This window comes from Perognathus longimembris, chromosome 6, assembly GCF_023159225.1.
Source record: "Perognathus longimembris pacificus isolate PPM17 chromosome 6, ASM2315922v1, whole genome shotgun sequence".
Classification (NCBI taxonomy): domain Eukaryota; kingdom Metazoa; phylum Chordata; class Mammalia; order Rodentia; family Heteromyidae; genus Perognathus; species Perognathus longimembris.
Window position 1 is genome coordinate 82171501 of NC_063166.1, and position 14577 is coordinate 82186077.

Genomic DNA, 14577 nt, shown 5'->3' on the forward strand with positions numbered 1-14577 from the left:
GAGCCCCACCAGGCTCTGTGGCTCAGGTCTGTAATCCCAGCTACTCAGGAGGCTGAGATCTGAGGCAGAAAAGCCCATGAGAATCTTATCTCCAGTTAAACAGCGAAAACCTGGAAGTGGAGCTGTGACTGTAGTGGTAAAGGAGAGCAAGAAGCCCTGTGTTCAAGCCCCAGTACTGGCACAGAAAACAAACACTCACAAAACTCGAGACCCTAAGAGTCTCTTTTCCCTTTCCTTAAAAGGCTATATCCAGCTCTCCTCCACTCCTCCCGCACTCCCCGCTTTGTGTCCGTGGTCTCCCGCGCTGGCCAGAGGAGCTAGCGGGAGCTGGCCCTTCCTCAGCATGAGACCTGGACTCCGACCCGGCGCCAGAGTACAGTCGTTTTGAGTCAACGATACATGATCTGCGAGAACAAATGATGAACAGCAGCCTGAGTTCTGGGTCTGGGTCCCTCCGGACGAGTGAGAAGGGAAGTCTTTGGATGTCAGGGCCCTGTTTGATTATGACCGGACTCGGGACAGCTGCCTGCCAAGCCAGGGGCTCAGCTTCTCTTACGGAGACATTCCGCATGTCCTTAATGCCTCTGATGATGAGTGGTGGCAGGCAAGGCTGGTGACCCCACATGGAGAAAGTGAGTAGATCGGCGTCATCCCCAGTAAGAAGAGGGTGGAAAAGAAAGAGCGAGCTCGATTGAAAACTGTCCAATATCATGCCAGGATGGGCATGATTGAGTCTAACTGGTCGATCAAAACGAAACATAAAAAGTGTTTTCGCCTCTCTCGAAAGTTTCCGAAGAACACATGGGCCAGGAGAGCAGCATGCAGAAACAGGGAGTGACATCCAACACCAGTGACAGCGAAAGCAGTTCCAAAGGACAAGAAGATGCTAGTTTATCATATGAGCCAGTGACACGGCAGGAAATTCACTACGCCAGGCCCGTCATCATCCTGGGCCCAATAAAGGACCGAGTCAACCACAACCTGATCTCTGAGTTCCCACATAAATTTGGATCCTGTGTGCCACATACTACTCAGCCTCAGCGTGATAATGAAGTGTATGGACAAGACTGTTGGGGACTGTTTTGGCCTTGGTGGGGGAAGGGCAGCGTCTCGCTCTTGGCGCCCTTCCCCCAGCCCTGGGACAGTGTGGGAGGGAGCCCCTCCCACCTTCTGGTCTCAACCGGAAAAGAAGCCCCCTGCCCCTGGGGGGTGAACACGTGCGTGCCACCATGATGGGGTTGGCCCGCCCACAAAGGAAGTTTCATGACATCACCTGATGGACATGGTCTTTAGCCTATGACTGGCCCTTTAGCCAGCCCCCTTTCTTTCCCGCCATCACCTCTTTATAAGTCCCTTTCCCTATTAAAGATTTTGAGACGCGTTCCACCATCGCGGCGTTTCCCTGGTGCCTTCTTCCCCCGCTCCTGGTAACATGTGAGGGGGTCGGGGGGAGGGGAGGCTTCAGCAACCTTTCCTCAACTTAGCACAAGTCCACGAGGGTACGCCTTCATTTCCCACAGGCGGGAAATAAGGCTGAGTGTTCTCTCATAGTTTTTGGAGTTCAACCATTTCTCCCCGGGAAATTGGGGAGAAAGGGATCCATCAGATCCTGACATAGGAAAAGGGATTCATCAGATCCCTACACAGGGGAAAAGGGATTCATCAGATCCCTACACAAGACTACCACTTTATAGTGTCCCGGGAACAGATGGAGAAGGATCTCCAGGACAAGTTCATTGAGGCAGGCCAGTTCAATGATACTCTCTATGGGACCAGCATCCAGTCAGTACGAGCAGTTGCAGAGAGGGGCAAGCACTGCATCTTAGACGTTTCCGGCAATGCTATCAGGAGACTGCAGCAAGCACAACTTTACCCCATTGCCATTTTCATCAAGCCCAAGTCCATTGAAGCACTTACGGAAATGAACCGACGACAGAAATATGAGCAAGCAAATAAGATCTATGACAAAGCCATGAAACTGGAGCAGGAATTTGGAGAATACTTTACAGCCATTGTACAGGGTGACTCCCTGGAAGAGATTTATAACAAAATCAAATCATCGAGGACCAGTCTGGGCACTTCATTTGGGTCCCATCCCCTGAAAAACTCTGAAGAATCCCCTCCAACCATTCTCTTGTGAACAGAAGAAACCAAGTCCCTCTTCCCCCCTCCCTCTTCATTCCTGTCCCCATGGGGAGAACAAATGACTACTGTTCTTGTCCCCTTTTTTGAGATATGTCAAAAAATTGAGTTCTCTAGTCCTGTTCTTTTGTTTCCTTTTTTTAAAAAAAAATTGGTTTTGTTTTAGTTTATTTTTGGGGATGATGCCATCCGAGACTGTGCCCATTCCCGCATGGACCTTTCCCAAGCGCTAGCACGTGTGCGAATCCATCGGCGCCATTGTGTTCACAACACCCAGCAGAAGCGAAGAGAAGAGAGGAGGACTGATGGAAAGCCAGCCTCCGGATAGCTGCGCGGCTTGTGACGTGAGCTAAAAGCACCACGTGAGGAGGGGCTCCTGGGCATTTCTACCCACCTGTACTGCTGGCTTGCAGCTCTGAACGGTGCAACGTAATGGCAACAGAAAGTATCTTATTTATATGTAGATATAGATGTAATTTATATAAAATATATAGAAATTATATATATATTATACACTCTCTTATAATATATATGTATATATACACACTCACCTACATGGGGACTAGAAAACCTATGGAGACTTCATCAGTGGTACTATGTTATTCGAGAAATGCTCTAATTTTCATATTCCAATCAGATGGCATCTTGTGTTCCACCTGGTTGGGAAGGGATTGGGAATAGTAATAAGTGCCATGCCAGGGGCACTCACTGGCATTCTGGTCATTCTCTTGAGAACTAAGGTTTGCTCCAGGTGGAGTCAGCCTGGGGCCTGAGAGAAGAGGCCTTGCCTGGGGGACAGAGGGTCTGGAGACTTGACAGACGGGAGAGAGCAGCTGCTGTCCCTGAGGTGCAGCCAGCCCCTCCCTGTATGGGAAGAGAGAGTCGTAACTGAGGCTCCGGATAAAAATGCCTATTGTTTTACACCAAAAAAAAAAAAAAAGGCTATATCCATATCATCTTAAATACACACATATTTTTTCACATTTAATTGTAGAAGGTCACTTCTTAATAAAAACAGGGCAAATTAGACTTTCATCCTACTTGCCTTTCCCATTCAACATTACCTGCGGGTGAAAAATCTTCCCGTTACCTGTTATGATTATTTTCCACCATGTGGGTTATGTCCTGTTCACTGTTGGTTGGGTTGTTCATTTGCTGGCACTGAGATTTGAACCCAGGGCCTCCTGCTTGCTAAGCACGTACTCCCGCTTGGGGTTTGTCATTCTGCGCATTACCTAGCTAGTAGAAGAACAAGCCTCTCTTTCCTGAAAAGCCACTGGCGACGCTTTCCCCGGTCACAGGACGGCAGGGCTCTCCTGGCACGGCGGGCACCGGCGGGCTGGCAGCTCTCCGCCGTCCGCTTTGCTGGAGGACCGTGGCTCCCAGCCAAAGTCTGGGCTTCTTGGAAGCCTGTGGCAGCCACCGTGGGAAACCTTTGTCACTGCAAGAGAGAAACAGCCAGATGGGAAACAGCCCCGGGGGAGGGAGGGAAGGCAGCTAGGGTGGGGGAAGGAGGGCAGATGAAAGAGATCCAGCCCCAACAGCCAGCTGGGAATCAACCAAGACGTGGGCCCCGCTGCCTGGTGGCGCTCGATGCGAAGGAAGGTGAGGGAGCCAGCCACAGGCCGCGAGGGACCGAGCACACAGCTCCTCATCTGCAAGCCAGGGATGCCTCGCGCGGGGGAGGACTCGATGAAGACGTGTGACGTGTGTAGCACGCAGCGACTGCTCCACGCACGGCAGAAATCTCACCCCCGACACTGGAGCGGGGGAGCAGCCGGGTGCTGGCTGCACCGCTGTGCTCTGCATCCCGAGAACCGCTGGGCATTGGTGGCTCACGCCTGTCATCCCAACTACTCAAGAGGCTGAGATCTGAGGATCCCACTGCAAAGTCGGACCAGGCTGTGAGACTCTTATCTCCAATGAGCCACCCAAAAACTGGAAATGGATCTGTGGCTCGAGTGGAAGAGTGCTCACCTTGAGCAAAAAAAGTTCAGGGACAGCGCCCAGATACTGAGTTTGAGCCCCAGAGCCAACACAGAGAGAAAATGTGACAGCCTGTATCCTTGTCCTCTGTCCCTATCAGCACTGCCCAGGTCCCCCTGAGAGCTGAAAATCTAGGAGTAAGTGATTCACAACAAGCTCAGGAGAAGCGTGGGCTCAGCAGGTGCACGGCCCTAACTTCAACCTCCAGCACCAAAGGAGAAAAGGAACCACAAGAATGTCTAGGTTTAGGGCTGGGGATATGGCCTAGTGGCAAGAGAGCTTGCCTCGTATACATGAGGCCCTGGGTTCGATTCCCCAGCACCACATATACAGAAAACGGCCAGAAGTGGCGCTGTGGCTCAAGTGGCAGAGTGCCAGCCTTGAGCAAAAAGGAAGCCAAGGACAGTGCTCAGGCCCTGAGTTCAAGGCCCAGGACTGGCAAAAAAAAAAAAAAAGAATGTCTAGGTTTACCATGTTCCAGGCCCAGAGCCAGCTTTACCAGCCAGGAAACTGGGTGGGCCTCATGTTCAATGGAGCCTTTGCTGTCGCCATCTTGCAGTCTGTCACTTCTCTGTGAGCTTATGTTCCAGAAGTGAAGTCTCACGGGATGCTGGGGCTCACGCTTGAGCGAGGGAGAAGTGTGTGGACTCAGGGTCCTACCTGGCTCTCACAAGGTCCCTGATACCTCGTGAGAGGACCTCGGGTAGCCCCCTTCACCCAAACACTCACGGGTGTGCAAGAGTTTAGCAAGACCCAAGGTCAGCACCAGACTCAGTAAGCATGCAGCATACGTGACAGAAGAGCACAACAGTGACAGTGGGTGAGACCACACCTCCCTTCCAAACCACGACTCACTGTGTTGGAACACAGACAGAAGGCATCTCCAGGTGCTGGTGGCTCACATCTGTAATACAAGCTACTCGGGAGGCTGAGATCTGAGGATCATGGTTCAAAGCCAGCCCAGGCTGAAAAGTCCATGAGACTCTTATCTGCAATTAATCACCAGAAAACAGAGTGGTGCTGCGGCTCAAAGTGGTAGAGACCTAACCTTAAGCAAAGAGCTGAGGGACAGCGCCCAGGCTCTGAGTTCAAGCCTGAGGACCAACAAACAACAATCACAAATAGAAGGCATTGTCCTTCTAAGAAACCATAACTAAAAAGGACTCTATCCTATCCTTACGTATTCCATTCTCTCCCCAGAATTATCCAAGCACTTAGACTAAAATGGTGCCATGCAAGGTTTCCTTGGCCATCGAGAAAATCCTCAATAGTGCACCCTTTCAGTCCTCGCGGTGGTTCCTGGTGGCTTTCATCTGGACTTGGCTGCCTGGGGGCATGTGTGAGGAAAGCCTCAAGAACGGCAGGAAAGTTAGTTTTCTAACTCCAGAAGCCAGATTCCTTCCCAGTGCTGGCCTGGTCCTTTCTCTGTGCCCAACTGGGGTTGGCCTTCAAGACCCCAGCACTCTAGCCCTTGAGTCAGCCTCAAGGCTATGCCCAAGGCTGCTTTCACAAAAGGCTCTGGGGCTGAGAGGAGCAGCATCCTCCCAGTGCCCCGGCCCCTTCACCACTGGACTCAACACAGATCCTCAGAAGCCCCAACCCCAATACCAGCACTCCCCCACCCCCCAACTCCATGACGCCCTCTCCAGGGTCGGGACCTCTTCACCTCCATGTGCCCTGCTGTTGGTCCAAGGGAAGCCCTGATGATCCCCGGGGACCCTGGGCCACACGCAGGGGATTGTGGGATTAGACCCCTGCAAAACACCCTCAAGCAGAGTAGACTTGCCAGAAGATAATGAAGACTTTTATAAAGAAAAAGAAAAAGACTTTTATAAAGATAAAGAAAAAAAATCTAAAATATATTTGAGGTAAAAAAAAAAAAACAGTTAAGGTACAGAATATTGTCTGCCTTATGCTCCATGTAGGAATAAAACAAAAGCTAGAAACCAGCTGTAGTAATTTGCCAGCGCCTGCGTGACATTTTCTAGAAGGTTCTGCACAAACAACAGATACAGTGATTGCCCGCAAGGAGGGGAATTGGAAGAACGGGTGCCTGCTGTGCGAGGGAAACAGTACTGCAGTCACCTTTCCAAAACTGTAAACATCGGAACCATGAGAATGCACTCTCTACTCTCAAGAGGAGGGAAAGTTAAATGAATACTCTGCCGATGGAAGCCTCTGCTGGAGAAAAACAAAGAGAGCCAATAATATGAATGCAAGGCAAAGAAAGCTGCCTCAAGTTCAGGCAGGGAGCAGCTTGCACGTGTGTGAGTAAATCAAAGGAAAATTGGTTGTGGTAGCACAGGCCTGTAATCCCGGCACTTGGGAGGCTGAGATTGGAGAGCCTTGAGCTCAAGTCTACACCATGAGACTCTATCTCAGAAAAAAATAAGTTCTCTCATCATATTTAGGAGAGGATAGTAAATGATTCTAATTATGCTATTCTATATATGGTCAGATTTAATGGAGAAAATAAAAGCATGCTTTCCTTTTGCCCTAACCCTCTCTCAACTGCCACGAAACCTAAGTGAATGAGGAAGAGCTGAGGGCAGCAACATGGCGGGCCTGGGAGGACCTCACGGCCAGGAGCCTCCTGAAGGCAGCCCTGCCTCGGGCTGCCCGGCAACACCACAGCTCTTCCCTGTCTGAGCTCTTGGTGCCAGGCACCGGGAACGGTCCTTTCTAAGGTCTGTCTCTAAGGAGGCCACTGTTCCCGTCCTCATTTTCCAGACGAAAGCCTGCGGCTCAGAGAGGTTGAGTCAGGAGTTGGCGTTTGCCTGAGAGCCTGCGCCCTGGACCACTCCTCACCACTCAAGCAATGTCAACGGTAGCACACATCGCTTGCGGACCGCGCCTGTGGCCAGGAGAGGCGGTGTGGATTCAAGTGTAGCTTATGATTACATCCTGGGAATCTTTCATTTGATTTAAGACTGGGATTCACTAGGTAACCCAGGCTGGCCTTGAGCTGGCCAGACTCCTGCTTCTGCCCCCTTGCCACCTCCCTCCTCTGAGGGCTCTGTGAGCTGTTTCTTTGCAGTGTGCTGTGCACAGCCTAAGAGTCACCCGTGGGTTCGCGTCCAGCTCAGTAAGTCGCCATTAGTGGGCTGACCCTTGCCTGTCCCCAGTCCCCTCTGCTCTGTCACCCCCAGCCCCAGGCAGACACAGATAGGTTGGATCTGCTTCAGGCTGTGGAGTTTTGTGGGGGTTTTTTTTGGGGGGGGGAGATTGTGCCTGTTCTGGCCATTTCATGGAAAGGAGTCCTGCACATCGTAGCGTCTGTGTCTGGAAGTGTTCACTCCCGGGACAGCGCTGAGATCTGTTTCTGTGACGTACAACCACTCCTCAAATCTTGTTTCAATCGCTAAATGAATGGAACTGCATGCCAGGGCAGTTGGTAAACTGTGCCCCCCCCCCAGGCACCTGGATTGTCCCTAGGTTTTGGCTACATTAGACCGCTGAAAATATTGTGTCTTTTGGTGGGGGGGGCTTGAACCCTGAGCGCCCCAGCTCCAGGCTGGCGCTCTGCCGCCGGAGCCACAGCCCCGCTGTGCACAGTGGTGCCAGGTGCTCACAATGCCTTGCATTTTCAAGAACCGGACAGACGACTTTCCAAAGCGGCAGCACCGCGGCCGCCCTCACCGCGCGCCAAGGTCATCGGGGGACTCCTGAGGAGGGTCGGGCCCCGTCGCCTCGGCGCTCACCCGTCCGCCTGCACGCACTTCTGCAGGCTACAGCCCGCCGGCCTCCGCCTCCGACGCCCGCGAGCCCCGCGAAGAACAGCCGAGACTCGGGACACGTGCGCGCGTCCCCGGCCCCGCCCGCCGCGGCCCCGCCCCCGGACCCGCCCCCGGACCCGCCCACGCCGGCCGGCTTCCGGGGGCGGGGCCTGGAGGGCGCGCTCCCAGGTCTCTGAACCTGCTCTGAGATCGGCGGCGGCTCCAAGGGGCGGAGCCAGAGGGTGGACCCCAGAGGACGCACGGCTCTCCGGCCCCACCCCTCCGCGCCGGGCCCCGGGGGCGGGGCCTGCGCCCCGGGGGCGGGGCCGGGAGGACGCCAGGCCCCGGGCCCGCCCGCCCCGCTGTGGCGCGCACCATGGTGGGGCTGTTGACGCTGCTGGGCCAGGCCCGCCGGGTGGGCGTTCGGGTCCGGCCTCGTGCCGCCGGGCTCCTGGGTGCTGCCACCCACTGCGCCCCGCCGCCCCTGGCCCTGGCCCTGGCCCGACCTGGTCCAGACATCCGATTGCTCCGCACGGCTCCCGGCGAGGGCGCGGGCCGCCAGGTAAGCCTCCGCGCCCCGTCCCTGGTCCCCGGGTGCCGGGCGCCGGTCACCTCCGCCTCCGGGGCGGCTTGGCGATCACCTCCGGGGCCCCCCGCGTCCCTCAACCCCTACCAGCCAAGGAAAACTGGGGAGACCGGCTCGGGAGGGTGGGGGCCGCCCTGGTCGCCGAGACCCCAGCCGGGCGTCGGTCTCCGGGCCGGGGCCGGGACCCGAGAACTTCCCTCCCCCTCGTGGTCCTGCGGGGCCCCGGCCGAATCCACCCCGCCCCGCCTGACCCCCGCCAGCGCGGCTCGGGCTGCTGTTTGTTAGGTTTCTTTTCCGTCTCCCGCCGCCGGTGCCGAGGGAAACCGGCCGGTGAACTAGTTTGCCTTGAGAACGGCCGCGCAGCTCAGCGGGACTCCAAAGGAAACGGAGGCCCGAGGTCCCAGCCGAGAGTAAGGACCCCGAGCCTGGCTGGGGAGGGCTTCCAGCTTCCCCTCCGAGCCCCGGGGGGGCGGGGGAGAGGAGCCCGAGGGGACCCCGCGTGCACCCGCCGCAGGGCCTCGCTGACCCATCGGCATCGGCCAGGCTGGGGGACAACCCCGTGATTGAGCCTCTACCCCCTGACTTCCGGTGGCTTTTCAGGAGGGGACAGAGGGCCCGAACCCGCGCCCTCACAGTCCCTGCACACACGGGTGGGACTTCCCTCTCTGTCCTCTCCTCTTGTGCCTGCCAGGCACTGGTGGACCTGGCCACTTTCCTGAGCACACTCTGGGGAAACTCTACAAACTCGCAGGCTGCCTCCTGTAATTCTTCCTGGTTCCTTCCAGCCATGTCTCCCTGTACCATCGGTGCTGGGGCACCTACCCCCCCTTCCCTCAGCCCCCCGGGGGCACATCTTCCCTGCACTCGTCTGGAATGGCCTCTTACCGCCCTAGTCTTTCAGCCACACCAGTCCTGTAGGACAGCTGTGTATGCAGCGGAGTCACAGCGTGGTCTCAGACTCCCGGGGTCCCTGTCTCCATTCACTATTTCTGTGACCTTGGTTGAATAGTTCACTCTTCTGTGCCCTAGTTTCCTCACCTGTAAGATGGGATGTTAGTAGCTTGCACTTCCTTTTTTGAGTATGAATATAAAGGGAGATAATTCTTGTCCCTGGCATCTGGGGTAACAGTCACTATAAACAAACATGGCCACATGTTTGGCCCCAGGGTCCATGAGCTGCCCTTGCCCGGGCTCTCTGATAGGTAAGTGGAACCCAAGTGGGATCTTGTTCTGTGAGGAAGCGCTTCCCTAGTCCGGAAGCAGAGCCTGGAGCCAGTGAGGGGAGGGTCTGGCCTGGGTCAGAGTCCAGAAGCCCCCGCTTGCTGCTCCTGACTGCCTGGACCCAGAGGGCCCAGTTCAACTGTGTGCTCCCAGTATGCTAGGGACTTACATAAGGGCCTGAGACACGTGCAAGCCTCTGCTGGAATGGGGAGGGAAGGAGACATAGCACACAGGACCTGTCCTTACTTAATGCAACCAACATCTTGTACAGCCAGGCCACTGAGACAAATGACTTGCTGCCCCTGGGCCCCCAACCAGCCTCTCCATGCACGGTCCCCTCTGAGAGCCCTGGCATTTAACTTTGCTGTCACTGGGCCCTTTCCACCTGTGGGTTGGGTCAGTTTTCTTCATTGCTCTGTCCCTGTACGTGAAACAGGCTGGCATAGAGAAGACACTGGTGAGGACCCAAGGGGCACAGTGCTGGGCTCGAGTCCAAGTGTGGGCAGCTGGTCTCTGCATGATCCTTGCAAAGTTACTCAACCTCTCTGGGCTTCGAGGATCCTCTTCTTTCCTGCCCTTTCTCTGATTGGGGTCTCGGGATTTAACAACTCTCAGGGTGCCATGCTCTCGTGTGTGAAAGCACTCAGGACCCGTGGGCTTGCAGGCACTTGGGGACGTGCGCGTGACTGGTGAGGTCTGAGACGCCCACGGCTCCCAGGTCACACTCACAGATGCCTTTGTTCAGCTTCTTGAGTCGCTCCTGGTGCCCCTCCACTTCCTTCACGAGTGGCCATTCCTAACAGAATATATTTCCCAGAGCACCCTCTGCCATGTACTCCCCCCACCCTCGGCTCTGGAGGGGAGAAAGAATGCTGTCACTACTTCTCTCTGGCCAGAACACACCACCCCCACCCCCACACTGGACTGACAGCTAAGCTGAGCAGGGCTGGACTCTTCCTGATAAAGAAGCCCCACCCTCTGCCCTACAGATGAGACCGTGGCCAGCACTGATAGCACGGGCCACAGAGCCCTCCAGTCCACCCCATTCTCAGGAGGCCGAGGGCAGTGGAAAGCCTCAGTTAAAACTCACCCCTGGGCCTGGGAAGGTGGCCTAGTGGTGGAGTGCTTGCCTAGCGTGCACGAAGCCCTGGATTTGATTCCTCAGCACCACATATATAGAAAAAGCTGGAAGTGGCGCTATGACTCAAGTGGTAGAGTGCTAGCCCTGAGCAAAAAGAAGCCAGGGTCAGTGCACAGGCCCTGAGTTCAAGCCCCAGAACTGACAAAAACAAACAAAACCCAACCGTCAGTTCTGCCGCAAGCTTCCCTGGTCCCAGGCAGGCTCACAGTCAAGGCTGCCCTGGGCCCTTTTGTTCACCCTCTCGTTTGGCAGAAGGCCTTCTGGCTAAAAAAGGAAAATGAAAAGGCAGTCAGACTTTGAACTACAGAGCACCCGCATCTATCTGTGTCAAGATTATAGCGGGAACAAAAGCAGGCCGCCAGGCACCTTCCTGCTCCGTGTGAAGCAGGGGGCCTAGGCCTCGCTGATCCTGAGGGCACAGTGGAGGGTCTAGGAGGAGGTGACAGCCGGGAGGGTGTGCCAGCTAGGGAAGGACGAGGCGGGAGGGGCTTGCCTGGCCACGGGCTGATCGCCTCAGAGTCACCTGGGGAAGTGATGAGAAATCCCCGAGCCCAGGCCTCCCCCGTGGCAGGGCGCAGAGACAGCGGCAAAGCCCTCTGGACCCTTTCTTCCTAGTGGCCATCCCCAGTGGCACCTGAGCCACATAGATACTGGGTGGTCAAGATGTGCTGAGCCAGCGCTCCGGGCTCCTGGCAGTGGCTCTCAGCAAGCAGGTGGGCCTGGCTGAGGGGGCGTGCTTGCTTCTGGGCACCTGCTATCATTCCTTTCCTCCACCCCGCCCGACTCATGGGGATCCCAGCCTCTGCAGCTTGGTTTGGGAGCCCTCCAGCTGCGGACACCCGAGCAGATGCGCGCCACCTGCCGGGCCCAGCTGACTATAGATAAAGCATTTGGTTAAAAGCACTTACTTTCTTTTTTTTTTTTTTAATGTTAGTAGTGCCCAGTTTATTTTTTTTTCAAATTTTTATTATCAAACTGATGTACAGAGAGGTTACAGTTTCATACGTTAGGCATTGGATACATTTCTTGTACTGTTTGTTACCTTGTTCCTCATACCCCCCTCTTCCTCCCCCTTTCCCTTCCCCGCCTGAGGTGTTCAGTTCACTTACACCAAACACTTTCGCAAGTATTGCTTTTGTAGTTGTTTGTCTTTTTTTACCCTGTGCCTCTCGATTTTGGTATTCCCTTTCAATTTCCTAGTTCTAATACCAGTATAGACAGTTTCCAATATACTCAGATAAGATTACAGAGATAGTGTATATACAATCACAGGAAGGTGATACAAGAACTTCATCAATAATAGAAGCTACAGATACACATGGGACGTTGAAAGTAGTTACCACTGTGATATAACAATCGTTTCCATAACATGGGGTTCATTTCACTTAGCATCATCTTATGTGTTCATAAGGGTATAGTTATTGGGCTCTTGTGATGCTCTGCTATGACTTACCTAAACCTGTACTAATTATTCCCAATAAGGGAGACCCTAGAGTCCATGTTTCTTTGGGTCTGGCTCACTTCACTTAGTATCATTTTTTCCAAGTCCTTCCATTTCCTTACAAATGGGGCAATGTCATTCTTTCTGATAGAGGCATAAAATTCCATTGTGTATATGTACCACATTTTCCTGATCCATTCGTCTACTGAGGGGCATCTGGGTTGGTTCCAGATTCTAGCTATGACAAATTGTGCTGCGATGAACATTGTTGTGCTGGTGGCTTTACTGTGATTTTGTTTTAAGCACTTACTTTCTATCCCAAGTGTGATAGGGGGTTTTTGTTTGTTTCTCCCAAGCCAGGTCTAGTAGGAGACCGATAAATGTTACTGTTGAGGGGAGTCAGACTGACTCCATCTCAGATTAAAGGGAGAAGCTGACTCCATCTTCCCTAAGATCTCCCCCGCCCCTGAGCTTCAGGGATGAGGGCCTTGCCCTGTCGACATGCTGGAATCCAGGGAAGATCCCCCTGACTGTGAACAATAGTGCCCCACCCCCATGAGTAAGCCCATCCCCCTGCATTGTTGGTTCAAGCAGATACTATGTGGCAGGCTGTAACCTCATTGGCTACCTGCATGTGGCCAGGCTTGACCATGTGGTGTTTGTCTTTATGGATGGTTAGGTCACAATCTCAGCTCCCAAATCTGTGTTGCGTCCCTGGCCGGTCAGTTCACTTTTTGCTTCCCCAGTAAACCCATCTTTTTGCTTGAGATTGTCTCTGCGTGGTGGACTCTTGGAGGGACGTGGAATCTCCTCACTCGAACCCTGTGACAGTTAGCAGCCATTATATGCAAGGAATTATTTGCATACAAATCCCAGTCAATGTATTGTTCAGGAACTTTAAGGACAGTATGCTAGCAGTACACTTAAGTCACAAAGCTGTCAGGAAGGTGCGAGGGTGAAATAAGGCGTATGGGAGCATCAGCTGGCTCAGCAAAAGTGCTCAACAAAGTCCCCAAGAATGGAGCCCAGTTTTAGTAACTCCTGTGGCTCTAACAGACGCCACGCTTATCTGTTCCCTTGCAGTGCTGGAGGTCAGAAGTCCAAGCCGGTCTTGCTGAACTAGTCAAGGTATCAGCCAGTTCCTTTTGTGCTCCAGGGCAGAATGCACTTCCTGCCTTCTGCAGCTTCTGGGGAGCACCTGCCCCTTTCCCGTGGTCTTCATGTCCCTCAGCAGCAGCGCATCTTCAGGCCTCTGCTCACAGGCTGACTCTCCCGCCTCTCTTGCCTTTCCCCTGTAAGGGTCCGTGTGGTTCCATGGGGCCCACCAGGATAATCCCATCTCCAGAGCCTTCCCCCGGGCACAGCTCCAGAGTCCTATGGTGTGTAAGATGACATGCCCAGTGGTTCTGAAGGTGAAGAGCTGGACATCTTTGAGACTTCCATTCTGCTGGCTGTCCCTAGGACTTAGCCTTTGCCTGCATGTGTGACTGAGTGGGCCTTGGTCTCAGTCACTGCATAAGGACAGTCATTGACCTCTCAGTGGGCAAGGAGAGAGCCTGACACTGTGCTGGACTAAAACTGAGTCATGCCCACCTAGTCTCCCCTTTGGTTCGTATACAGGAGCCCAGCAAAATCACCGCAACCCCAGGCAGGGAGTCCCACGGCACGGAGGAGAAAAAGCAAAGCAAGTCCCAGCAGCTGAAGAAGGTTTTCCAAGAATATGGGGCTGTTGGCGTGTCACTACACATCGGAATCTCCTTGGTCTCCTTGGGCATATTTTACACGGTTGTTTCCAGGTAAAATTTTGACAGTAATAAGCGCTTGGTTTTTTTTTACTGTCATGGAGGATTCTGTGTCAATGAGAATTTTTGTCTCCAGGGCTCATTCAGCTGCTTGCATCACACTTGACCAGATTCTGTGAGCCCTAGAACCCAGTGAGTTTCATTCCCCCGTGGTAATGAGTGTCCTTCCCTCTTTCCCTCCAGTGGTGTAGACATGTCTGCCATCCTGCTGAAGCTTGGATTTAAAGAGTCACTGGTACAGTCCAAGATGGCGGCAGGCACAAGCACCTTCGTGGTCGCCTACGCCATCCACAAGCTGTTTGCCCCTGTGCGGATCAGCATTACCCTCTTCTCCGTGCCCTTCATTGTCAGATATTTTCGAAAAGTGGGACTTTTCAAACCTCCAGCTGCAAAACCGTGACACACCAACTGCGGGGACCTCTTCCTTCTCAATCAGGAAAGTTGATTTGGGGGTTGTAGAGGTTGGGGGGTGGGGGGGGCAGGGAGTTGCTGTGTTCGTGTGGGTGTTTACTTTTGCTGGCAAAAATCAAGCTTTTGAATGA

The 14577-nt window shown here is 54.0% G+C and overlaps 1 protein-coding gene and 1 pseudogene across 1 annotated transcript; both read left to right on the forward strand.

Moving 5' to 3' along the window:
- The first annotated feature begins 380 nt into the window (after positions 1–380).
- LOC125353908 lies at positions 381–2210 on the forward strand (annotated as a pseudogene).
- Positions 2211–8190: 5980 nt separating this feature from the next.
- On the forward strand, positions 8191–14577 carry Fam210b (family with sequence similarity 210 member B). The gene is made up of 3 exons (XM_048349649.1): positions 8191–8406; positions 13854–14029; positions 14219–14577. The coding sequence occupies exons 1-3, from the start codon at positions 8221–8223 to the stop codon at positions 14433–14435; spliced, it is 579 nt and encodes a 192-aa protein (XP_048205606.1). The 5' UTR covers positions 8191–8220; the 3' UTR covers positions 14436–14577.